Source organism: Plectropomus leopardus, chromosome 20, assembly GCF_026936395.1.
Source record: "Plectropomus leopardus strain MGB_pleo_1.0 chromosome 20, ASM2693639v1, whole genome shotgun sequence".
Lineage (NCBI taxonomy): Eukaryota > Metazoa > Chordata > Actinopteri > Perciformes > Serranidae > Plectropomus > Plectropomus leopardus.
Genome location: NC_142195.1, coordinates 23,385,390 through 23,412,320, shown reverse-complemented (window position 1 = coordinate 23,412,320; position 26,931 = coordinate 23,385,390). Strand labels below are relative to the sequence as shown.

At 38.2% G+C, this 26,931-nt stretch overlaps 1 protein-coding gene across 3 annotated transcripts in view; it reads left to right on the top strand.

Moving 5' to 3' along the window:
- The window catches only part of lrrtm4l1 (leucine rich repeat transmembrane neuronal 4 like 1), a 186,562-nt gene that overhangs the window by 130,282 nt on the left and 29,349 nt on the right, over window positions 1-26,931 (top strand). For 2 of the 3 annotated variants that reach the window (XM_088071280.1, XM_088071279.1), the window contains one exon: window positions 12,785-14,415. In XM_088071280.1, coding sequence (XP_087927406.1) covers window positions 12,785-14,415 — 1,631 coding nt within the window. Of the gene's footprint in view, window positions 1-12,784; window positions 14,482-26,931 lie in introns of all 3 variants that reach the window. The other variant, XR_015775219.1, reaches the window with a different exon arrangement.

The window sequence follows — 26,931 nt, the reverse complement described above, 5'->3', positions numbered from 1 at the left end:
GCGCACACACTCAATAATGTAATTTATCACACATGCTGTAGTGCCCTAGAATTTTGCTTGCCTAAGCTGGATCACACATCACACACTTTAAAACCCTTGGCTCTCGTGTCAGAGAGGAAGACAGTTGGGAGGGAAGGCAGGAGGTGGGGTTGGAGGAATTAACGAGTCCATTTCTGAAGCTTTAAGTTTTGTAGGAATACAGCTTATATGTAATACAGCCCCCCCTGTTTTGTTGTGATCAGTCTTTCCCTCAGAAGGCGCCATGCATACATTTTATATATATTTAAAGGGATACTTTGCAGATTTTCAACAGCTTTGTTTCATAATAAAGTGGCTGGTATGCATGAATGGACTATGGTTGCCTCCATCTTACCAGCACCCAGATCTCCCTGCGCAATTTTTGCTTGCTCTGGAGCTTTTGTTTGAACGACAGATTATGCTTCCTCATTTTTGAATGCCAGTCACCACCGCTTTAAAGGCAATTTAACATGGTGGCCAAAGGTAGAATTAAGACTAAGAGAAGGTCCGTCATGTGATGCCATTGGGCTGACAAAAAAGACTGGACTTACCCTGTGAAAGAGATGGCTGTAAATCAGTGGATACATTTTTTGACCCCCCAAAATGACTCATTTTTCGTGTCAGAATCGATCAGTTCACTTCAACATTTTAATACGCTAGAAGAGCCGCACGATTAAATCATTTTCCCCATTCAAGTTAGCAGGGGGCTCAACTGAAAGTTTTGTGACCCACCAGCGGTGATGTTTATTGGTCCAGGAAGTTGTAGGTTTTCCACTTCTTGAGCTCAAAGGAATGCCATAGCCCTTTTTCTCTGTTTTCTTTGGTCATGTAGCTCCAATTTCAGTATTTGAGAGTTTCTTCTGAATAGGAAGCAGAGTTTAATGGAACAAATGTCATTTCAGAAGTGAAGTTGGAGAGGTGGTAAATGAAAGAGGGGCGGTCGAGTATAGTACATAATGTCTTAAGTAAAATTAAAACAGAAAATGTAGCATGTCTCCAATAAACTCCTAAATCCATCTATAAAATATGGATGTATTATTTCATCCAGTCTATAACCTTGAAAAACTGCCACAAAGAAACCCTTCCTTTTAATGTGTATAACCTGTGCTACAGTAGACCATTTAATAAGAAATATTTTGTTTTCTTGCGCACTTTTCATTTCTTTGAAGTGCCCCGGCGTGCGGCCTTAGCCCTGCTGGCCAGCCCACTTGGGCACTCTGGGTAATAGCCTTTGCATCAGTGCTCAGAGCACCGTGCATTCAAATGAAATATCAACTTGTCGCACCGCCAAGAAAGACGACAGCTGACTCTGTCGGGCCTGCCAGAATCCACTCTTTCCCCGGGGGGGGTGGAGCATTCTCACTTTTATGGGATTTCAGAAAGGTTGCCACTGGAACTTGACCATAGGTGAGGTAATTGGGGATGAGATATATTTTAGGAAATTGTATAATGATTTAACTTTTGCTGTTTCGTTCATTTGCAAGCCAATTCTAGTTGACCTTTAGTGTGAACATTTGAGTCTAACTTCAGCACAGTGCTCCCAGTTGGTGAACATTTGAGCCCAGGACGAAACTGGAGCACAGAGGCTGCTCTGTAAAGGATATTCATTGGCTGTGATTGCATCTTTATCAGACGCAAATTGTGTTGAAGCTGCACGCTATAAACTAACAAGCAGTGTGCTTCAGTGTGCTTTGAGGCACAACTTCCCATCTTGTTCTTTTCCAAGAGCACAATTTCAATGGCTCCAGTGCAATACACTGGGTTTCACTAACAAGACTTTAATTTATGCTGCGTTCACATGCTCCTTGGAAGGTCCCATTTCATGAGCTTGGATGCTGTTTGTCCAACTTTAGTGTGTTCATGAGCTCTGAGTCATAATGTGGAAACAAGATGGACGTACAAATAAGATTTCTTGTATTTTATGACTCAGAACATTTAAATAACATTACTAACAGTCTGAAGCTTAAGATTTTAAAGCAATTTTGTTGCAGACTTGAGAAAAAATATTGCTTTACCTAACTTATGTTAATAAATAACTTTTCCAACTATTCCAGGTCACTGTACACAGACCGCAACTGATGGTTACAAACCTAATACCATATTACAAATAGCGTGTGCAAAAAAATTGACATGTAATGTTTTAATGCATGTGTTTAGTTATGTTTTAGTGCAATGCGAAATTGGTGCAGTACTTTTACATATGATTTAATGGTTTTTATATTGCTTTTCAACTTTAAATTTAATTTAGATCAGGTCACCCAGTTACAGTTTTTGGAAGAGGGCAGTGAACCTTTGTTGATTCGGTTTTAGAGGGGGATACCATTGCAGAAAAATCAGATATTGTTGGCTCAATCCGCTACATTTTTATCACAAAAAATGACTCTTACAACAGTATTGTAAGACTCGCAGCCTACCACACAAACCTGATCCACTGCCATTCATACTTTAAAAGTTATTATGAACAGCTTTATCTTTGTGATAAGTGCTCTAATGTGAAATTGTGTATTGCTGCTCGGCAACTTGTTCAAATCTCCAAGATTTAACTTCTTCGAGATATGAAATCTCCACAGCCCTGTGGCTGTGATTGGTCATGCTCTACTAAGAAGAGGGAGCCAGGTAAACAGATGCGTGTAGCTTACCACATGAGATCAAATCTCTTCAGAGCAGGGAAAAGATAGCGATGTCTGCCTGAGCCATGGTTGGAGTATATTTTATTCATATTTAAGGTTCTGACTCTCTGTTTTCTCCCCGCAGTGACACAGATGTATTGATGTAGATCCATAATATGCATTTAGCCATAATGGCTGTTCCAGGCGGTTATTTCTGTGTTTGCTGTCGGTCAGACTTGGAGACAAATGATTCATGTTGAATTCATGTATATTTGGAAAGCTGTAGGAGGCTCGTGCAGCTTTTCCCCTATTGTTCTGCGGGAGTCTTCGTCACTTGTTTTTTTACAAAATCTGATGCATGATCAGAAAGAGGAAAACCTGTGATGTTTGTACAGTATACCACATTTAGTGAATAGATGATCAATCTGTGCTAAAGTCTCTCTTCAGTCTGCTCTGTGCAGTTTCCCATGGGGGTCTGGTGTACACATGTCCAGCGGTTTTTTATTACCCCTCTGTCTACTCAGAAATCCATGCTGAACCGATGAGTGCTAATTAAAGATGGTGTCTTGCGGAGGCGTCAATGAGCCAGTGGCTGAATGTTGTGGCTCTCTATCACACTGCACAGCCTGGAGTTTTCTAACATCTAAAATATGTTTGAATCCTCTTCTCCGTTTGATCCCAAATGCAGTTTTAGTGATATGACAGAGTAAGGTTTCCCTAAGGGCTTTACATCAGACACTTTTCGACGGGATTATCACTTAGGGAAGACTGATGACTGAGTGCAGTGCCACGGATGCTTGGTCAGTTCACAGAGTGCCTAATGGAGGTGATGGAAGTGGCAGTGCATCTGTTGCTTGGAGGACTCAAGCGATTTATTTATAGCGCACAAATTCACATTCGCGCGTGAATCTTCACTCAATTCTCATATACTCGCTGTCGTCTATGTTACCTCCTTTGTTGTCATGTTTCCTCGAGCTGATCTCATTTTGCCTGCATTTTGATAGATTCATAAATCTAGCATTATTTTGTATTATTTCTCTTCTTTACATCAATATGTTGTTTTTTTTATGCTGAAGGTGACAAGAGAAGAAGTTTTGAATAACAGAACTATGAAAACTTTTTCAATTTATTTTTGAATTTAACACTTTAATTATTTTTTATATTACAAGTTTTCTGAAATGTTATATTTGAAAATGCAAACAAATAAATATGCATTGTCTAATTAACTATGCACAAATTTGCATACATAACCAAAACAAGAATCTAACCATTTGGACAATGTCAGGTTCAAAATTGTTTTTTAACTTTGTTGACGCATTTTTGCATATCTCTTTTTCAACAGGCCACTCTACAAAGCACTCTGCTTTCTGAAATTTTGTCTTAAAATGCCAGTGATGCATTATCTAAGTAAATACGCACCAATTAATATACATATCCATAACAAAAATCTAAATGTTGGAAAAATTCTTGTTTAACGTTGCTGGCACTACTTTTTCTTAACAGTAGAACTTCTGTATTCCTACACACAGACTGTCAACAACCTTAAGAAAACTATTTTCAGAATATAAAATATAAACTCGAAAATTTGATGTTTGTAAGTGCTGCCGAAGTAGATATTTTTGGCTCACAGTTTAAAGGAAATGGCCTGTAAAGATATGCATTGTAAAATTCTGTACATTTCTGGACAAAAAAATAACAAACTATGGTTGATATATCAACTAATGGATATTGGCCTGAAACTTCCCCAGTTGGTTATTAACATAAAGACAATTATATTTGTGTATTAAGCATTTCTGAAATTTTTGATTAAATATGCAAATGAAACTTTATCAAATAAAATATGCGCTTTTTGCATAGATTCTCTGAACAGTAATCTGAACTAAAATACATATCTAAATGTGTATTTTGGAAATTTTTGTTTCTTTTGTCTGAAAGAAGAAAGAAGCAAAATAGCACTAAGTCTCAAAATTGATCAAAGCAGGAAAAAGCATGTTTTTTCCGATGGTGTCTCACTTTAAGTCGCTTTCTGTCGCCGAATGAGAGAAAACAATGGTGACTATGACCCACTGCAGAATGCCCTGCAATAATCCAAATATTTGGGCTATTATGTCCTGCATGACAATAGGTGACAATATTTTGAGAAAAAAATGCTTTAAGAAGCTCCTGCTAATGCAAATCGAACACTCCTACTTCTGTAGCTTTGCGTTAAAAGCATTTAATAGTCGAAACAGGAGCTGGCTTTCATTATTAAAGGGTCACAAGAAATGCATTGTCTTTTCCATTGAGTGTAGCACTTACTGCTATCGTTCATCAAAAAGCAGATACAAAACAACAGTCTTTTTTTTTTTTAGCAATTCTTGACAGTGGATCAGTTTGAAATATTGCAGGGTTGAAATAAAACAGTCAGGAGCAGCAACAGCGAGCTGTTAGATGAAAAGCTGCAGGTGACAGGATGCACACCTCCAACGTAGCAGGGTAACCAACTCTTTTTACTGTGCCCTGCTGTCTGAAAACTCGTGCTGTGTGCAGCACAGAATGAAGAAAAAAGACCAATTATTCCCTGACTTCTTTATTAAAAGCTTGTTTTGCTGCCCCCCCGATTTCCGAACCTCTCCTATTAAACTGCATTTACTGTCACCAGTAACTACAGGTTTCGCAAAACCAACCAGAATTGAAACCTTTTGAGACTGCCAGTTTAAACATAGCACACCACACTGATTGTCTGGTTGTCAGCAGGACATCACAGCCATTAACATTTAGTTTTGGCACTTGAGCATTTTTTGTCGCACTATGAAAGTACTACACTTAAAATATTAATATTATCTATATGTGTCAAACAGCTGTCTGTCAGTGTTGATTTTGATGCTGATCCAACTCCACATTCATTTGTGACGTTTTGTATTATTGAAATGACATATTTAGAGGACTTTGCATTAAGCTTCGGTGGACGCATGTGCTCTTTGAGTGCTTTTTAGTAGTTGCACGGAAGATGTAATTAGGGCAGATCCATTAAGCTTATGCAATGGTATGCTCTACAACACGTACCCTGAATTAGAAACTTTGGCTGCCACACACAACTTCCATCCTTGCAATTCCAAAAAATATCAACTGTAAGCCCAGTTTCACTGTTCCACCTCCAACTCATAGCAGCATGCGAGAAATTTCAGTTGGTAAATAGTGATATTAAAGCCACTGGAAATTTGGCTTAAAATAATAAGAATGCATATATAATAACAAAGCTTAGTGCCTCATTAAGCATCCACAATCCTAGTTTAAAAAACAGTTCATTTTGCTGTTTAGACCTTTCTCAAGTTTATGCAGGTGTGGCAGATCACATTTTGACTGACATCTCCCTCTTAAGTCAGTTACATATAACTAATAGCTTTACTTTATCTGTGGTTAGCAACTTACATTATTAATCTCCATGTTCAGAACATTATGTACATGGGATGTCTGGAGAGGCAGAGAGAGGAAGTGAAGGGAGAGCTCCAGCTGCAAGACAGCCGTTTTGCAAAAACCTTTAGCTATTCTCTGTGAAATGAGCACAGTGTGTACGACTACTTCTCAGCTCACCAAAAATGCAGTTTATTGTTTCTCCACAGTGGTTAATAAAATAAAAGAATGACATCATGTCATTTGGATGTGGATGTGAACCCAGGGACCGAATAAACAAACATTATTGCACCCGTTTTGGTGGAAATTTAATGTGTAATGTTTGCAATAAATGTCCATGTATAACTACAACTAATGCAAACTCAGTATCAGAGTTGTTATTAAAGGTTAAGTGTGTTTTTGTCAGAGCTTGGGTCTTAGGTGTGTTTTCGATATTTGGCCATTGATTTTAAGAATGTACTCAAGGTAACTGGTTTGTACTGGGTTAATCACAACATCACTAAAAAAATCAGATATTGCAAGAAACACAATCAGGACATATGAAAACAAAAAAAGTTTTCCAGAGTATCCAGACCATTTATTCAAAACCACAGAGCAGCACACAAAAATGTTTTAAATTGACAGGAAAACTGGGTGTATGTAGGTTACAACTGCGGTAAGAAAAGTTTAGTAATACTTTTTAGATTCTTACTCTTATGCACAATACACTCTATTACACAGTTCGAAGGATATTATTTGGGTTACCAGCAACTTTAAAACAAACATAAAAAAAATTCAATCACCACCAAAAGATCATTTCTTGAGAGTTCATTTTTTTAATGGCTTGAAACAAACCTGCTTGTACGGAGGTGTAGCATAGAGACACACCGGTAGCTTGTGATTTATGCAGATCATGTGGGACTTTGCATGTTTGCTGCCTATTTAGCATGAAATTGTCAGAGTGTTGTGTGATACTCCCCAAGTTGTGGTATAATGATGCATAATAATATGCTTTCTATTCTATAGTATATGCCAGACAATGGAGGGATATTTTTTAGTTTACAGCTTACGACAGCAGGTCAGCACACTGAAATGACAAGTGATTTTCTTTACATGAAATGCTTCTGTCCTGAAGCTTTTCTTTGTAGCCAGCTTACTGAGGACTTCTCAATGTGAATATGAAGTGACAACAATCCACATAATGTGCAAATTAGGAATTTGCATTTTCAAATACTGCAATTTTCTGTCACTACTGTAGCCCCCCTTCTGTCTGATTATCTTTAACAATGTGTGTCTGTCCGCACAGTTCTGAAGAACAATATGTATGTCCAAAACTTACATATAAAAAGATGCATATTCTGCCAGTAATCTGATGCATTTCAGTTTTTATATTTATGTCATTCACCTGCTTTCCTTTTATAAACCTCGTTCAAGGTCACACAGCAACTTGTTATTCATATGCCAAACAAATCAAAACATTTGTGTGAGTGCTGTTGTTCTTTTCATTTTGTGAAGACCAATTTGTGTGTTAGACCTTGAGAGAAAAGACATTTTTGGAAAGTGAGGACATTTTGTTCAGTCTCTAATTCTACACAGGGCTTTTTGTTTGAATGTTAAGACTTGTTTTAACCTCCGAGGTTAGTGTTAGGTTTAAACTGGGATAAAGGGTTATGTTTGTAGTAGTATGGTTATGGTTGGGAGCAAAGTAATGCTAATATGTCAGTGATGGTCCTCACAGATATAGTAGCACAAATGTGTGTGTTGTACACATAGTCAGCTCCTGCCAAGCGCAGCTCCGTGGGCAGCTAACATCAGGTCAACTATTCATAAGTTATATTTTAATATGCATGAATCAATGCTAATGTTTAGTCATGAGGAATATGATTGCCTTGTTCTGTCAATATGTGTTTTCTCATATTGGCAAACCATGTGTACATGCAGGAGGAGATAGGTGAAGCTATTCTTTGTTTATGTATAATATATTAGATACTTGTAGCCCAAAGCTTATGCAATAACAGCACTCTATAAACAAAAAAATTAAATGAGTAAAAAATAAGGTGGAGGGGCATTAAAGCTAGGGTAAAGTTTAAGAAGCATTTTTATGCCTCTGCGCCAGCGATAGCCGAGGCTTGAGGCATTATGTTTTTGAGTTGTCTATCCCATTCTTGTGAATGTGATATCTCAAGAGTAATTGGAGGAAATGTCAAATTCAGCACAATGTCTACTTCAGTGGTCATGGGTCAAAGGTCAATATAACATGAACTGGCATCCTTTTCATTCAGTCTCGTCAACATGATCTCCCAAGAGCGCCTTGAAGGAATTTTTCAAATTTTGCCCACACAGCGATGAAGTAATTAGATTTTGGTTGGTCTTAAGTCCTTTGGCACTACTTTTCCACAGCTTAAGAACTTCTGTATTCCTACGCACAGGCACAAATGTGTTGTGCATTGTATTCCCCGTTTAAAAAGATAATTTCTCTATCTCTCTAAGTACAACAGTCACACACACACACACACAATCATAGTCTTAGCAATTTAACAAATGATAGTTCTCCCACCACTCAAATTACAAACCGCATACCTGTGACGGCATTTATTATTAAAAACTACTAGACCTTGAAACCTTCTATAATATAAAAAGTTTAATTGGATACCAGCTGTAACTACTGCTTTATACATTTCCACAATGCTGATTGTCATCCCCGCCCTCACCTACCTCCTACTCACAGAGCCATCACCATCGCAGCCTGTCCAAACAAAATTAACATCCTTTATGCCTTCATGGACGAGCTTCTCATTGTTGATTTTCAAATCTGTTGCTGCTAACAGCAAAGCAGCTGCTGTAAAACCGGACAGAGAGCAGAAAGGTGCCTGAGGGGAGGTAAAAGTACAATATGAATATCCTTAGTCTGAGCATTAGTCAGATTGAGACCAGATGAGAGCCCTTGGTCAAGGATGTGTCCCTTGACATATCGGGCCGTCAGAATGCATTAGGACGGTGACACATCTTTTAACGTGTTGGCTCTCCGCTGCAGGATGTAGAATTTCAAATCAAACAGGACTTTAAGGTTGAAAGGGCCAACTGTCAGCTTTAATTTGAAGGTGTTCGCATCACGTGACTGACTCTGACGGTCAAGAGCAATCCGATCTTCTGCAATAAAAAAAAAAAACAAAAAAAAACTTGATGACCTTTCCCGTATGTAGGGGGTCATTGACCAGCTGCATTGTCCTAAAATTGTTGGACCACAAGTAAAAATGAGTCCTGGACTGTGGACACAGTGTGGAGAGAAGCACCGTCAAGCAGAACGTGTAATTTGTCAGTTGCTGCATTTACATGGATTTGAAAGGGTAAGGTTGCCATTGATTCAGATGACAAGATATTTATATTCATAGACTCGATCAATACACGCTCAACCAAGAGTGACAAATAAAGATCAGGCAATTTCAGACAGAACAAATGTGGAGCTTTATTCACAAACACTCTGATATAACTCCCATACCCCTTTTCAACCAACATGGAAGGGTTCTGTTCTGGGTCGAGCCCCTAATTTTGAACCATTTGGTGCATATAAACTGTTTTAGAGTTATAAACAAGTGGTATTAACTGATGTTTCACATATAGAGATTATAGTTATTGTTAGTTTCCAACTCCTGTCCCCAGTTAGGCTTTTAGTTAACAAAAAGAATTAAAAAAAAGAGAGGATATCAAGGTCACATACAAAAGCTTGCATACAATAACAGTTATGGTAGAAAAAACCAAAAAATATATATAAAGGTGAATATTTGCATCAAGATTGCACAGAATTACTACATACAGTTACAGTAAAAAAAGACACAAATATACATGTTACATAAAGTTACAACACTCAACTAAAAGACATTATCACATCTTAATATCTTGTGTCAATTTTATTTCAGTTGGTAGTGTGTTTTACTTTTTGAACTTTTTATGGAAAAGGCTGACTGCCCCAAGGAGGCCTTATGACGTGTGATTTTATGTCTTATCATAAACAGTAAGGTTTGGGTATTGTTAAACTTTCCGATATTGGTGCTGAAATGGTTCTTTTGAAATGGTGCCCTGCCTAAACAGTGCCTAAACTAATACTTAAAAGAAAAAAAGAAAAAAATCAGAAACAACTCTAATTCAGTATGAGCCCCATAAAAGCTGAGGCCTTTGCAGCAACCCCAGTACGATTTCAACCTAAAGGCCCTTTGCCGCATATCATTCACCCTCTCTTGCCCATATTTCCTACCTTCAGCTATCCAGTCATTAAAGGCAAGGCAAAAATTACATAAAATTAAAACACAAAATAACGGTCAATGCCATTAATTAAGTACATTTGAACTTGAAATCGAACAATACATTAACTCTAAACCCTTGTGAGTACACTTAAATTTATACATATGAATAAATACAAACAAAACTAATAAATCTACATACATTTCCATACTAAATAAAACCTAACCCAAGCACATTAACACTTGATTACAGTTGCACCACTAATCACAGCAAATTAACTTCACACTGTCTGCTCAGGTTGCCACAGCCTCACTGTCACACTGCACCGTCACACCCACGCTCTACTTCTCTCTATTGCTCTCACTTGGCCGTAAACTTGCTAAGCACACAATTTGGTACCAAAATGAGGCACCTGAATCTGGGTTGTGATTCAGTTTGTTTGTTACGGGTTGGTTAGGAATGGGTCATGGTACCCAACCCCATTGTTTCATGCTTGTTTTTGTTTTGATAAATCAAAACATCTGTGACTAATGACAGCTCACAGGTAATTAGTACTATCCACCATCTTGCTACCACTATTTACTTCTATTGTGCAATACCATGCATTGATGAGGCATCATGGACTACTATGGTCCTGGTCAAAACTGGTTCACTAGATAGCACCAAGGGTCCACAACTCATTTCAGCAACCAAAGCACCTATTTTGGGCGAAAGGGGGCATCAGAGAACTCATCACCTAGCCTAAAAAAATTCTAGCAATTAGTTCTAGCTTTTGAGTCATTTAGGAAAATTTGCAGAGCAACTCTAAGCAAGGAAGGGTCAGAAACATCAGTGAGAAGTTGTGGTCAACCCTGTTGTTAGGTATGACACATTCTTTTTACAGATGTGATTGGTTGTCCTTTTGTCGGCCTACAAGGTGTGGACACCCGGTGGAAAAGAAATGAGCTGGGTCACATTATGACCACTCTGCTGCTGTTGTGACAAACCCAAGTCATCACTAATGCATTTTTTCATGTGTGTTGTGTTCGCTTTCATTTCTGCCGTTTTAGCATTTTTCTCTTTATGGGAGATGTGAGTGCATCTCAATGTAGATCAACCACAAACATTATCCCTGCACTATCTGGTCTGTAGCATTTCATCAACTCACTGTCATTCAGTGTTATTTCTCCCACCTCTTTGTCTTTCTGTTATTTTCTCCCCGGCTTAAGAAACTCTTAAGCCTCTTATAAGTCCTTCTCCTTACTCCTAGCAGTTTTTCGCCACAGGAGCTCTCTTAAGATGCTTTGTGAATAACTTTTATCTTTACAAGGATTTAGTCTTAACTCTAAGTTTCCTTGAAATCAGATTTTCTTAACAGTACCATAACCATTATATTTTGGCAAATTTGTTGGAAAAAATAAAATGTATGAAAAATGTCTGCCGAGGTCAAGGTCCTAGATTCTTGAGCCTTAATGGGGTTTGGGACTCTGTCACTATTATCTCAGTTATCCTTTATATATGTACATGCAGTTCATCCTAATGGATGGAGAACTGTGAAAACCTCTTGAAGTGGGGAAATGTGAGGTCTAGCTGGAAAAGGAAAAAGGAGATGGAGAGTGTGCACAACTATCACTACATGTCTCCCTATAAAATAGAAAAGATCCTTTTTGAATCAGCGTAAAACTGAATGTGGAGAGCTTGTGCCTCTCTTGAGAAAACAGCACATCCTTTAGGGTCCTTTGAAATTTCTCAAGCCCTTGAAATTGTTGGTTGTTTTCCAGTCTGGCAACAAGTGTCTCTGCATGTTTACCCTCGAGAGATGTGTAAAATATTAGTCCAGATGTTTGTCATTCTTGAGAATTCTGAATATGTGGCAGTATGGGACCAGAGCTGCAATGATAAGTCAAGTCATCAATTAGTTGATCGAAAGTAAATTAATAGCGAACTATTTTGATAATTATTTAATTCATTTTTCAATCAAAAATTGATGGTTCGAGTCTCTAAATGAAGAGTCTTTGGTTTTAAACTGATGTTGGATAAAAGAAGCTAATTGAAGGTGTCTCTTGGGTTCTGGGAAATTGTTATGAGCATTTTTTTTTTTTTTTTTAACATTTTATAGACTAAAAGATTACTTGGTTAAGCATGAAAACAATGGATTAATTATAATGAAAATAATCATTGGCTGCAGCCCTAGAAGAAACTAGAAGTAAATTCTTAGCCTAAAGCCATTATTCCATTAGCATTACTTCAGAGGTCATTTTCCAAAAGTGTGTGTCAGTCAGTGTGTTGCACTAAGCTTTCATGACTTTCCTCTGAAGATTATTCTTTTATTCAAATCACCTTAGAGTTTCCTATCTAGTTTTACCATTCATATGTTTCAGCTCTTATTTAACAAAGAACTTTCAATGATCTCTAAATCTGTTGGAAAGATCGTGAATCCTTTGTGCTTCATAGAGGATTCTGAATTTTTAATTTGTCCCCGGCCTTTTTGCATATAACATCTGAAAATGTGATTTCTGTAAAATCCTTAAAGTCCTTTCTTCCATCTGTCTCATATTCTCTTTTAGGTCCATTGCTGTGTGATGGACGACTGACACACCTCCTCTTTCCTCTCCTGCTCCTCTTGCGGGCTCCCCTGCTGTTCAGCTTTGGCGAGCGTACCTGTCCCAATAGCTGCCGATGTGAGGGGAAAACTGTCCATTGTGATTCAGCTGGCTTCTTAGATGTCCCAGAGAACATCTCAGTAGGCTGCCAAGGCCTCTCCCTGCGCTACAATGAGCTGCACACCTTGCTACCATATCAGTTTGCTCACCTCAGCCAGCTTCTTTGGATATACTTGGACCATAATCAGATATCAGCTGTTGACAGTCGAGCGTTTCAGGGCGTCCGAAGGCTTAAAGAGCTGATACTGAGCTCCAACAGGATCACATCTCTGCACAATTCAACATTCCATGGAATTCCCAATCTGCGCAGTCTGGACTTGTCTTACAACAAATTGGAAATCCTGCAGCCGGGGCAATTCCATGGCTTACGGAAACTGCAAAACCTACACCTACGCTCAAATGGTCTCTCCAACATCCCGATTCGAGCATTCCTGGAGTGCAGAAGTTTGGAGTTTTTGGATTTGGGCTACAATAAAATCAAGGCTCTTACCCGCACCACCTTTCTGGGGCTGCAGAGGCTGATGGAGTTGCATCTGGAGCACAACCAGTTCTCACGGATCAACTTTTTTCTCTTTCCACGCTTAGCCAACCTGAGATCGCTCTATCTCCAGTGGAACCGCATTAAAGTTGTCAACCAGGGCCTTCCATGGACTTGGTATACGCTGCAGAAACTTGATCTATCTGGAAATGAAATCCAAACCCTGGACCCTGCTGTGTTTCACTGCTTGCCCAACCTTCAAGTCCTCAACCTGGAGTCCAACAAACTGTCCAATGTGTCTCAGGAGGCGGTGTCGGCATGGATCTCACTGACCACCATCAGTCTTGCTGGGAACATGTGGGATTGTGGAACTGGCATATGCCCACTTGTGGCTTGGTTGAGGAATTTTCGAGGTAGTAAAGACACGACGATGATATGCAGCAGCCCAAAGTATCTCCAGGGAGAAAAAATTATGGAAGCCACAAGGAGCCATGGTATTTGTGAGGAAACTGATTACGTTCTGACTGAAACGCCCTCACCAATGTCAGAGCTCATTTCTGAAGCCACCGGTGAACCAACCTTCGCCCCTACTAGTGGATCTCCACCTTTGCCACCAGCGAGCACCTTTGGTCCTGTTCCACCATACAGACCAAGACCAATTCCTCACCCTACCTTTCCAGGGCATATGAGCAAAGACCCAAGAGACTCAGTTCCTCGAGCTCGACCCACTCCTCCACCACCCCCAGAGATAGAGCACATGACTCTGCACAAAGTGGTGGTGGGCAGCGTGGCCCTCTTCTTCACCATGTCCCTAATCTTGACAATTATCTATGTGTTGTGGCGGCGCTACCCAGGTGCAACCAGGTTGCTCCAGCAGCGATCCATGGTGGGGCGGAAGCGTCGCAAAAAGAGTCCAGAGCCCGAGCAGAACCTGAGCTCCCAGCTCCAAGAGTATTACATGAGCTACAACCCTGCTGCCACACCAGAGGCATTGGAGGTGCTAGGCAATGGCACTGGTTCCTGCACATGCACAATTTCTGGCTCCAGGGAGTGTGAGGTATGATTCATCGCATCAGCCTAAAAATACAAACTCAAAATCAAAACACAAAGGCTCGACAGAGAGGTAAATCCTTTATCAAGTATGCCCTGTAAAAAGACACTGTTGAATCACAGTTAAGCATCCTTGACTCTTCGTTCATGACACGCTTGAGTTCAAATGTTAGACGTCTCCAATTATTCAGGTTTTATTGGAAAACAGAAAATAACTTATCTGATCCAAGTGATGAAATCTACAACAGTGGGCTCCGAGGACCACAATATAACAATTTTTTGTGTTCTCTGAGGCTAATTGAGTGTGGCTTTAGCACGAAGTTCATCTCTGTATTACATTTTCATTCAAAGCAACACTTCTGCAAATGTTCTTCATGGTGTGTCAACTTTAAAGGACCATGAATAATTGGACACTGTCTAACTATTTTGCAGACACCACACCACCTCAGCATGGCATGGCTCTTACATTTTAAGCAATTTGAATGGCTTGTGTTTGCACTCTGTGTGTTTGGAGGAGGGCTGAAGGTGAGGGCCCTGGTATGTTTGATGATTTTTGTCTGGGAATGTTTGATATTACTCGTGCAAACTGCCACAGCTCTATTCTGTTTGCAACATTAGAATTTGTGCAAAATTCCCAGCAAGGGTGGATGAAGTGTGTCGGTATTGATTGGGATTTGACAGTTTTGCTGGTACATAGCAAAGTGAGAGAAGTTGCTTCAGAGGCGTTTAGTACAAGGCTGAGCATCCATTATAGGTCACCAAGGTTTGTGTGGTGTCATGCATGAACATGCACTGTAAGTGGCCTTCATGTTAACCTGCGTTTCCCTGGAACAGCACACACCTCCTCAGCTGCGTGGAGAGATTTATGGTAATCTGCACAGAGGCAAGGCACTACGGTAATCCCAAAGCTTATGATATGGCTTAAATGTGGATCCCTCTGCTGTGATAAGGAGTATTTTTATAAACCAGGGTAATTACACTCACTCGCCTGAAAACTCAGAATTGCAGGTGGTCTTGGTTGAATCTCAGGAAGCATGCTTTGGGTGCACACCTATGACAGGTTCTTTAAGGGTCCTAAAGAGTTTAAAAAATTAATCCAGTTTGCTAAATATTTAGTTTTGAAAGACAAAAAATGCACAAAAACATGTTACATCAAGGTGTGTAACACCAACTCAAACTGGAATTTACAGAAATTTGCAGTATCAAACATTAATTTTCATAACAAAGACTCATTTTGCAAAACTTTAAAAAATAAATGTATGCATATTTTATGAACCAAAGGCTCATAATTGCGTTGTCTACATGTTGATAAGATACAGTCAGTTGTAAAAAAGGCAATAAGAAAAAGATTTGCAACATAAAGGTAGGATTTAGTTGCATCGAGTGGTGAGAACTTGAAAATGCAGCCATCTGAAACATCTCCTAGGTGCCAAGCATAAGGAGGAGGTTTTTACCTCGAGCCCAATTATCCACAGACGTCTCTTCCTCTCAAAAACAAATAGCTCTGATGATTTAAACAGTAAAATGAATTGGAATAACAGCAGTTTTGCATCACAAATTAGTGTTTCTCTAGCTTGTTAGAGAGGGGCCATTAGTCTAGTACCTGCTAATGTTTGCTCACCTTTTTTCTGTGGTAGCTCATGATCCAGACCTTTTGGAAGTTTTTACCATGAGCCGAATCATCTGCAGAGGTCTATTCCTCTTACTAACTGCAGAACTCTTTTATTTGAACCAATAAAAACACTGAATAAAGCACTTTTGTGCTGAAAAAAATGTTTTTTTCAAATGCTGTTTGGCTCATCGCAGTGGGGCTGCTCACTTCAGTGGTCGACCAAAAAATGCAAATGGCCATATCTAGGGCCAGTTGGTTTGTCTGTTCTAGACTACTGTAGAAACGTGGTGCAGAAACATGGCAGGCTCAGGGGATGAGAAACCAGTCCCTATGTAGATATACACACTTTATTCTAAGGTAACGAAAAACTCTACAGTTCTTATTTTCAGCTTATTATATACTAAATTATACTCTATTTTTGTCAGTATATCCCCCTAAATCCTACACACTGGACCTTTAAATGATAATTTTCTATTTATGGAATAACCTGTGGTGTTTAATGGAGTAATAGCATTGCTTTTCAAAACCCTACACATTGTACACGGTCAGTTATTGTTATTGTTGTGGTATGTCATTGTAGTTTTTCCTTCACCATAGTTTAAAAAAACATATCCGATATACTTGATTACCTACAGCACAGGGTGTATTTTTTCTTTGGGATCCGTCAGCATTGCTGCAACTAGAAGGTCAAATAAATATAAAGCCAGTCAACAAAGTCAGCCCACTCTTTATAAGTCATAAATCTCTTGATATTGACAATGGAGCAGTTCCAGCTTTTATCTTTAAACGTCTGCTATAAAGTTGTTCTCAAGCTCCTACTTGCAGTTACGGCAATTTCGTTATTACATCTTTCCTTGTGTCATGTGTTCAGAAGGACAGCTTGACAGTTACAACAGAGCGAGTTTACTTACACGATAAGCTGCTATAGTGGAACTGTTGTGATTGTGGAGAATTATGGTTGTTTGTAGTGTGTGAGCATTTTTGAAAAGGCAGTGGTAAAGAACAATATTTTGGGAGCAAATTAATTTCTGATGATTTATGATGCTCAACTGAAAGAAGCTGTTTTATTCAGCCTCACTGACAGATTTGTGCTCTCAATCTGTATGCACATGATTTAGTAAGGCGGCAGCTAATCAAGCAATCAGGGACTGGGACTGTCTTCGAGGTGCTCTCTTTGACTGAAGGAGCACTTGCAGAGGTGCAGTCCAATCGTGCTGAAGGGGTGACACCAGTATTAAATCTAAACCCAATTAAGATGCTATTCAGTCAGACCGCTTTGACTCCTTTCACAAATTCAGCAGTTCCACTTAGGTACTTCCTCAGTTCTAACTATGACTCATAACGCCACTTTTGAATTTCTCACTGAAAAATGATCATGTTTGCTGAGAAACATTCAGTTTTCTGCCACAGCTTGACTTAGCATGTGCCATTCTGTGGAACTCAACAGTCATCCAGAAACTACTGAAAACACATAAAGAATGTGGTTTTGTGAACACAGAAGTGGGTCCCTGAGCATGCTCAGCAACATCTGCCCAACATTGAAATACTCTCCAGAGATCAAAAAAATACAGTTATTTTCGGAATAAACAACTCTTGTACTTGTGCAGTGTGCATTAAAAAATCTGTATGCAGTATGTTGCTTGATATGTGGGCACACCAGATTTAGTAAAGTGCAAGTTTCACCCATAATATGGTAACCTTAATGGCATGCATCTAATGGCATTCAGGCATTAACATTAACTTCTGATGGTAGAAGCATGGGCAAATAATGAGACGATGAGATATGCAAAAGGCCCCAAAAAATACATCTACGTACATACATACATTCGACATACTAGAAAGACACAGAAAGACAAGTCTTTGTGATGGTTTTGCCACTTTTAGTTGTTGTTGTTGTTATTGTTGTTTTTTTTCTTTTTGTGATTTTGTCTCTCTGATTTTATTTTTATTTTTTTATACATTTTTTTAGAATTTATATATATATTTTTTATTTTTCTTTATTTCTTTTTTTTTTATCTTTAAGGTCATTTTGTGTCTCTTTGAGGTCATTTTGTGTCATTTGCTTGGTCGTTTTGTCTTTTGTAGTAATTCTTGGTCTCTTTGAGGTCATTTTGTACCTGTTTGTAGTTATTTTCTATCTCTTTGGGGTCATCATTGTTTAGGTCATTTGTGTCCGTACTGTATCTTTGAGGTCATTTTATGTGGATTTTTGTCGTTTTTTTCTTTTGTTGTCATTTTTGAGGTCATTTGTATCTGTACTGTCTCTTTGAGGACATTTTTTAATGCCTGTACTGTCTCTGAGGTCATTTTGTTGTTTTTGACTTTTTGTGGCCGTTTAGTGTCCCTTTTCATAATGGTCCATGTCTTGTTTAGTCGTTTTCGTCTCTTTTGTCATTTTTTTAGTCTTGTTGCAGTTCCTTTGCATCTCTTTGGGGTCTTTTTGAGTCTCTCTCTGATCAGTACCTGTTAATTTGAGAGGCATTTTGCAGATAAAGTCCCCTGACACTTTGGGCCCCAGGGCTGGTGCCCAGTAGGCCCGTTAAGAATCCACCCATGAATTGAAGAGTGTTTGAGAATTTAATTTGTGCTTCTCTGAATTCACACAGTGTTATCCAATCCGACTCGACAATCCTACTGGGACTTAGAAAAAAAATTTCAAGCATGGCAGAAAATAGATATTATGATTATTTACATTCCAAATTAGTCTGCAGCATCCAAGCCATCTGCTCTGCAAAATGAGTAAAAAACAATGTGTTTTTGAAGTATTTTTAAAGAGAAATAAACACATTAGACATGTTCCCAACCTGTCATTTATGTATAATCAGTTTAAAGCTGCCATGCTCTATGCTAAATATAATATAGTATGTCATAAACAATTCACATAATGCCATACCGATTTATTTTAGGAGCTAAAAACAGGCGCAGGCAGTGGTATATGCAGCGCTGTGCCTGCTGTGTTAGTCATACATCTGGCACCAGTACGCAGCTTGACTGCACTTTGCTACAAAACAAAATCGGTGTTGTCTCTTCTCTCTTCAAGTGCTGCAAGTATTTCTGTAGCAATCAGCGTCACTGTATTGTTTCTCTTCATAACCATAATCCAAATCTCATCATCTCAAAAACAATCTCTTCTTTTCAACATCACTGGTGTCTACGGCAGTTTGTTGTGTGGGGTTCTACACTGTTGCTTGTTTCAGGCGTTAAATAATTGAGAAGCTGGCGTAAGCTCGGTTTAGTTTGATGAAAGTGCCATCTTGCTGGCCAGCACAGCTGGCTGTGGCTTTCATTACGGGTGTGTGCAGCGCCAGCAGTCTCTGTGGATAGCAATGTGGAAGAACAAAAGGCAACACAACACATTTACCCTGCTGTGGCTAGGATTCAGTGAGGTATTGTCAGGACTGACATGGAGAATGGTGTCAGAGCCTAGCGGGGAAACAGTTTGAACAGCACACTGTCTCTTTCACTTTGGGGCTGGATACTCCAAATTTTTAAGTCCCTGCAAACCCAGACAGGTGTTAATATTTATTCAGGCTGATTAGACTTCTGCTCATGTTTAAGTTGTACGTAGCTGTGCTGGAATTTTGCTGTATCACCAAATTCACTCACAAATGCCTTGTGATGTACTGGTACACAAAATTCATTTCAGTATTCACCTTTGTTGGACTTCGTGGTGTTGTATGTTTTTGGTACAGCTGGGAAAATACAGACAATTATATATTTATGTCATTTATTCTTTGATAATACTAAAATTCAGCAGTGAAAAAATTCATTCAAAATTCAAAATTCATACTCTGGCCTGGTACGAATCAATCGTACCTAGTATGAAAACACCCAAACAGTTACGGTATTCAAATAAAGGCCTTTTGAAAAAATAAAACCTGTTGATAATCCCTGAACTGTGGCGTGCGCTCGTTTGTACAGAGCGGGCACAACAGACTGAAATGAAAGCATGAAGGCGCACTCCAGCAGGGCTCAAGCACTTTATTCCCATGTCTAAATTCTGTAATCTCTATGATGTATATTTAAGCATGGTCGCATATCCGCAGCAATAAACGTTCCTATAGTATAACGTGTTGCTTTGGCACAGTCCACATCTGCAGTGGGAGGCTGCCTGAAAGCTTTGGGGAGAAGGACTCGCCTTCCAGTCTGTTTTTGTCTCGTGTCTTTTTGACACATTTGGGTGGAGTTGTCTTAAATATAATGTTTTAAGAGTTTTTGCAGATAAACCCGACCTCAGTTGTCGACAAACTTTGACAAATCCTTGACCTTGACTAACCTGGCTCACCTGGCTAAGCAGACTAGCATTCAACTGGTGCAGTGTCAAAACTTTCCGGGTAAAACTCGTGCTTTAGAATTTCTGTTCCAAGAAGCAAGAAGTAAAAAAATAGACTATTTTGATAGTATTTGTTTGGGTCACAAGGCATATTCATCAGATGTTGCATACCAAACCACACGTACTGTACCAAAATGTATGGGACAAATACACGTACTGTTACATCCCTGCAAACGCCACATCTGCATCATATTCTCCAGAGTGTAAATGTGAGCAGTTGAATGAGAAATGCAGTTGGGGTTGTTTCCAGTAGTTGTTATTTGGATCTACTTGGAGAAAAGAACCACAGAAGTGAACAAACTAATCCTTGAATGACAGCAAGGCCAACAACTCCAGCAAATCCAACACTAACACTGACACAATTAGCTAATTAAAAAGGTAGCCTTTACTGTTTATATCTATTATGGCTGAATAATTAAGTGTTTCAATATCAAAGTGCAAACTTCTAATCACCAGAGCCATAATTATAATTGTGACTTCCATAACTAACAGTGTCTTAACCGGGTTCCTGCGAATCCTTAATTCATTAAATTAAAAATAAGGCCTTAATTGGTACTAAACTGACTTAAATTAATCTTTCAAAAATGCTCAGACATGGAAAGTGGGAAGTAGGATTTTAGGACTCTTTTCTCTCTTTTTTGCATGTATGTATTGGGAAATCTCAAAATAATTGGTAACATCTATTTTGTTCATCAAATGATTTATTAAATTTGTCTTTTTAAACGCATCGTGATGGTAATCTAAGCAGTGGAATCTCACATGCAGAGTGAAAAACACAAAATCACCAAGAAAACCAACCAGAAATGCCAAATATTTTCCACTTGTGTTGGTAAACTGAACAGATACCTTTAAGATAACATTATAAGTTAATTGTCTTGCATGTGTTCCATTTTAAAAAAAGAGTTGCTTCCGTAGAAAATCAAAGTTTTTCAATGGACAATAAAAAGTAGTCATATTTATGTTACAATAAGCATTTGGGAAAAATAAAATTGCCCTTCTTCAATTTTGGTTAGTAGAAAGTTGATCTTAAACTGAATTCTGAGTCGCATAAAAAAAAAATAAAAAAAAAGTCTTTACAGATTTTAAATCTACCTTGCCTTAAACTGCAGGAACTCAGCTTAACAAGTGGGAGTGATGGAAAAAGTTGATTCAAATAAGACTTGAGATTCTTGTCTGGTACAATTCTAAATCAAGTCAAAGATTCCAAAAGTAGCGTACTTAATCTTCAAAGAAGGTTGGTGTTTGGGAGCATTTTGGATTTAAGAACTTGATAAGTATCTTTGCGAGATGAAAGTACATCATCACCCAGAGACTAGCGTTAGAGAGTGGATCATTGAACTCCAGCACTAACAAACCAGCCAGCCAGCCAACCAGCACTTGCTGCACCACTTGACAAAACTTCAGCTGAAAAAAACAACTCATGTTGATAGACTTGCCTTCATACTAATTTGCAGATAATAACGGACGTCCCTGAGGCGAGCACAGAGTACACTCTTTCTTTTCTCCTTACTCTTGGGAATGTAGAGTCTGAAGTACAAAACCTGAAACTTCTGCTTTATAAAACACTTTTATTTTTCAAGCAATAAATTAATGTAACACTTTCATTTAAGTTTTCTACTCCCACACAGATTTTTCAACTTTATGTGATTTAAATCAAGACAAATTAGCTGAATTGCCTGTTAGATTTCATATAGCACACAATAAATTACAAATAATAATGATAATTAATGAAAAATGTATTCTGAGTTGAATTGTTCCTAAAGATCTGCAAAGAAACCTTAGTTCAGTGGTTTCCTAATGGTCCAGCCAGATTTCTCCTCAGTCATTAGTTTAAGGTCCGCACATAATAGAAATTACTATATGCAATGCTATAAACCATTTTGCAATAATTAAGGGATATTAGTAAAAATGGAAGGTGTTACTAGGATTTGAGGACATTGGGGGCTTAGTCTGGACCTCTGTAGGGAAAAAAAAAAGTTTCCTTTTTTATTTTTCCTTTGAATTTTTAGGTAATTTTAAAAAGCATTTGGCAATTTATTTTTCTTGAAAAAATATATATATTTTTTTGGTGATTTTTGAAGAAAACATCCCTTCCAAACTGCAGGCCTACAAAAATTAAGATGGCCAAAATTACACCATTTATCACAGCCAGCAACTGTAAAACAGAAATTATTGTTGGATTTTAAATTCCCTGTAACCAGAAAAGTGCTTATTAAGATCAGTGCAAAGGCACAGCATGCTAACAGGCCAAATAATACCAAGAATAGGGCAATAAAGTAGTTACTGTTCTCAAAAAAACAACTCACTCTACTGCAGGAAACCAAACTTCAAAATAAAACCTATGTGCTGGAAATTTACTGTAGTCCAAACTAAAGTGTGCTTTTCACAAACTAAGAATGCACCTGTGACCCTCTTTTGGACCGCAGCCCACCAGTTGGGAATCACTGCCTTAGTTTATAACCGAGCAGGAAGCTCTGCAGTTGTCCAGTGTAAATGACAGACAGCTGGTGAAAAGAAGTTGTAAGAATGTAATTATTTCACACTTATCACCAGCTCTGCATTGGGACCTCCAGGATTTAGCTCATCCTGTCAGTCTGTGAAGCTAACGTGAAAGTTAGCTCAGGCAGCGACGCTGCAGAGCTGTCAACTGTATCACAAGGTAGTGTTTGATATCACAACGCTGTCAGACGAGGCTTACCAGCAGTTTGACGTACTATGTAGCTGTTATCAATAAATATAACACCACTTTCCAACTCCATGGGGGCCTTTTTTTCTTTTTTTTTTTTTTTAGAGAAAAAGTGTATTAACAGTATAAAAATGTGTAAAGAACAGTGTATTCAAGTCAAAAAAGATTATTTTAATCCTAAAAATGTCAATTTAGCAGAACCTGTAAAAACCCACACAGTCATTTGAAGAGGTCAGACAAAAGAAATGTGGACGAACTAAATTTAATGTAGGAGTTCTAAAATAGGTAAATTATACAATTAGTGATAGAGTATACAATATTGCTGCAATGTGGACATTAAGTAACAGAGTTTTATAGTCAGCTTTCCATTATATGGCTACGTGTCAGTGGAAATTTTGAGATTCTTTTTTTCTGTTTAGTGAGCAAATACAGTTCACAGACTGTAGAGTCTTCTTTCATGAGCTGATAAAACACAGTGGGGTGTGCTCTGTGAATCAATAAACTAGGTTAGTTGTTAAAAAATGAGTATTATCTGACAAATATGTCTTTAGAAAGTTAGGATGGCTGCATAAGAGGCTTGAGGGAAAAAGCACATTTTTTGGTATTTGGTATTGTATTCCTGAGTCCTTCAGGGATATTTAACTGTATTTCCACCACTATTACTACACTAAAGGAAACTGTTCTGAATTACTGCTTGTACTTTAACATGTCAGTCATGTTAGAAGTCTAAATGGCACATTTTCTCTCATAAATGGAGCTTATTGTTTGAGGTTTTAATTTAAGACTGCTTTCTTACTTTGAGATTATGGAATGCTTTTAGGTATTTTTGGTGTAATACATACTGGTATTTCTTAAAATTAAGAAACCAACAGCAGCAATTGTAAATTGCCTGGTGTAAACATTGTAATGATAAAAGTACATAATAGCACTTGATACAATTGAGTTACATATACTTCCTTCATAGTTTCCCACTTAACATGTGTGGTCCACTATTGCGATGCCCCGAGACATGAAAATGTCAGTCAGACTGCAGCAGTTGAGATTACTGCTTAGATAAATGTAAAGGAAGTCAACTGGGAATACATTTATTTATCATTCTTTTAAAGTGGGTCCCTTTGATTGTTCTTAAATAGGTACCAGTTCCCAATAGGTCAAAACCATCGACTGTAAACAAAGATGGACATTATGCCCCCACTTACCCCACCACTTTGCTTAAGGGAGGCTTAAATATTGGGGATAACATGCTGCCATCTTGTGCTGGTGAAGTCATTCGGAGCCGAAGTCTGCGCAAAAACTCGTCCAACCAATGGCAAGCAGCCCCATTGAATGCGAGTGCATGGATTGGCTATCACAGCTGTCAATCATGCTGGAATTTTTTTTTCCTTTTTGCAGAATTAAGTAACTTATTAAAACCGAACTTACCATAAAAACGATTACTTGAACGAACATCAGGGGGATGAATAGTACCCTCAGTGAGAGAAACCAATTTATTTGGCATGTGCTTTTATTTTTTAGTTTGGCCTATGTTCCATTCACTAACATGGAGGGGCGGGCTTTATGACCTATACTATAGACAGACACCAGGGGACGATCAAGATTGAATTGTTACCCTCTGGGGGAACTGTCATGTTTTCCATATTTATACACAGTCAAAACTAATAATAACTAACATTTTGCTTTTTTAGTTTTCCCAATGTTAAATTTCCCTATTTGCAACGTTTCTAAGCTACACACCTGCCAACCTGTACACATTTTAGACAGCAGGTACGCATTTTGACATTAGATACACTAGTACATTTTGTCACTCTAAAGTATACAAAATATAGGTCATGCCAGAGGCAGCAGCAATATGCCACCGAGCATTTTGTATACCAAAAACAAGCCCAGACTGCATGGCTTACAAGATACCATAAAATCATATTTTCAGACAAGACTAAAAAGGAAGAAAATAAAAAATGGAGCAAAGCGACATCAGCATTGTATTTGATCATTATTGTGTAAGACCAAATTCATGTATCACTCACAGAGGCATTTAACGCGTAGCACTGTAAAAAAAAAAAAAAAAAAAATCAAAGTACTAATTAACCAAAGTTTCTTGCCTTCTTTTCCAGGCTTTGGCGACAAAATTGACAGTTTTAGCTTTTAACCGATGACTGGGGGCGGGTGTCTGTAATCAGATTCAAATGTATAGGATAACTATGTGCATCACTATATTAGTTTTGGGTTTTGTTCAAGCATGACTTGTTTGGGGTCGTGGCAAAATGAACTACTTAGTTATAATTAGAAAAGCACCTTGGTTTGGGTTAAAATTACCACTTTGTTAAGGTAGCGGGTCCTCGTTGTCATGGTTACCATAATAACCACTTGGCTATAGTTGGGAAACAAACCGCAGTCTCCAACTAAAGTTGACCCAGGGGGCAACACTGGTGACCAAATGGGACAAAATGTCATATATTTATAGTGTTTTAGAAATTTTCTGTACCAATTAGATGTAAGCCAAACAGCCAATCACTAGATGTCACACTCTAATTCTCTCTACCTCCCTGCGAACAACTAACAAGGCCAATTTGCCAACAGTAAATAAGTAAGGGGCGCACTGAGCAGTGGTGCACTTAATTATACTGTATATTTGAATCACATTACAGCTAAATGGGAGTATTGCTAAGAACATTGTCTCTTGTCGTCATTAATTTGTATGACCTACAGCAGTGATACTCAATGTATGGCCTGTGGGCCAAATCTGGCCCCCAATGAAGTGCTGAAAATAAAGAAAATCACACTGTTTTTGTATTTTTAGTATAACTAAGCTACCAGAGTACATGAAACAGCATCAAAATAGTTTGTTTAAAAAAAAAAAAGAGCCAGTCGAGGCTCTCCCGGAAAACCCAACAGAGGTCCTAGCTAAACCCCCAAAGTCCTAAAATCCTAGAAACTTCCTAAAACCTGAGGAACATCAAAGAGTCCTAGATATGTCAAAAAATCCTACAAATGTTCTAAGATCCTAGAAATGTCATGAAACATATTAGAAAAGCCCTGAAAACCTAGACATGGAAAAGCCTAGAAACATCCTTTACTCCTAGCAATGTCCTAATACATACTAGGAACATCCAAAAATCCTAGAAATGTCCTAAAATCCTAGAAAAGCCTTAAAAACCAAGACAAATCCTACAAAGCTGGTAAGGTGCTTAAATACTACAAAAGCCCTAAAATCCTGGAAATGTCCTCAAACATCCTAAAATTCTAGAAACAGCCCAAAATCCAAGAAATGTTCTAAAATTATAGAAAAATCCTGTAGTCCTAGGAATATCCTAAAATATTAGAAATGTTCTAAAAATCTAGAAATGTCCTCAAATCCTAGAAATGTCCCCAATAATGCTAGAAATGTGATAAAATAATAGAAACGTCCTAAAATCAGAGAAATGTCCTAAAGTCAGAGAAACATCCTGTAGTTCTAGAAATGTTCTAAAATCCACCAAATGTCCTAAAATCTGAAAAATGACCTCAAACATACTAGAAATGTGGTAAAATCTTAGAAATGTCCTAAAATCCTTGAAATGTCCTAAAATTCTAGAAATGTCCTGAAATCCTAGAAAGCCATAAAAACCTAGAAGTGCCCCACAATCCTAGAAACATCCTAAAATCCTAGAAATGTCCTAAAATCCTAGGAACATGCTAGAATTCAAGGAATATCCTAAACTCCTAGAAACATCATATAGTCTTAGAAATATCCTAAATTTAAGGAATGTCCTAAATTCCTAGAAGTGTTCTCAAACATACTAGACACGTTCTAAAATCCCAGAAATATCCCAAAATCTGAGAAAGTCCCAAAATCCTAGAAATGTCCTCAAACATGCTAGAAACATCCTAAAATCCTAGAAATGTCCTAAAATCA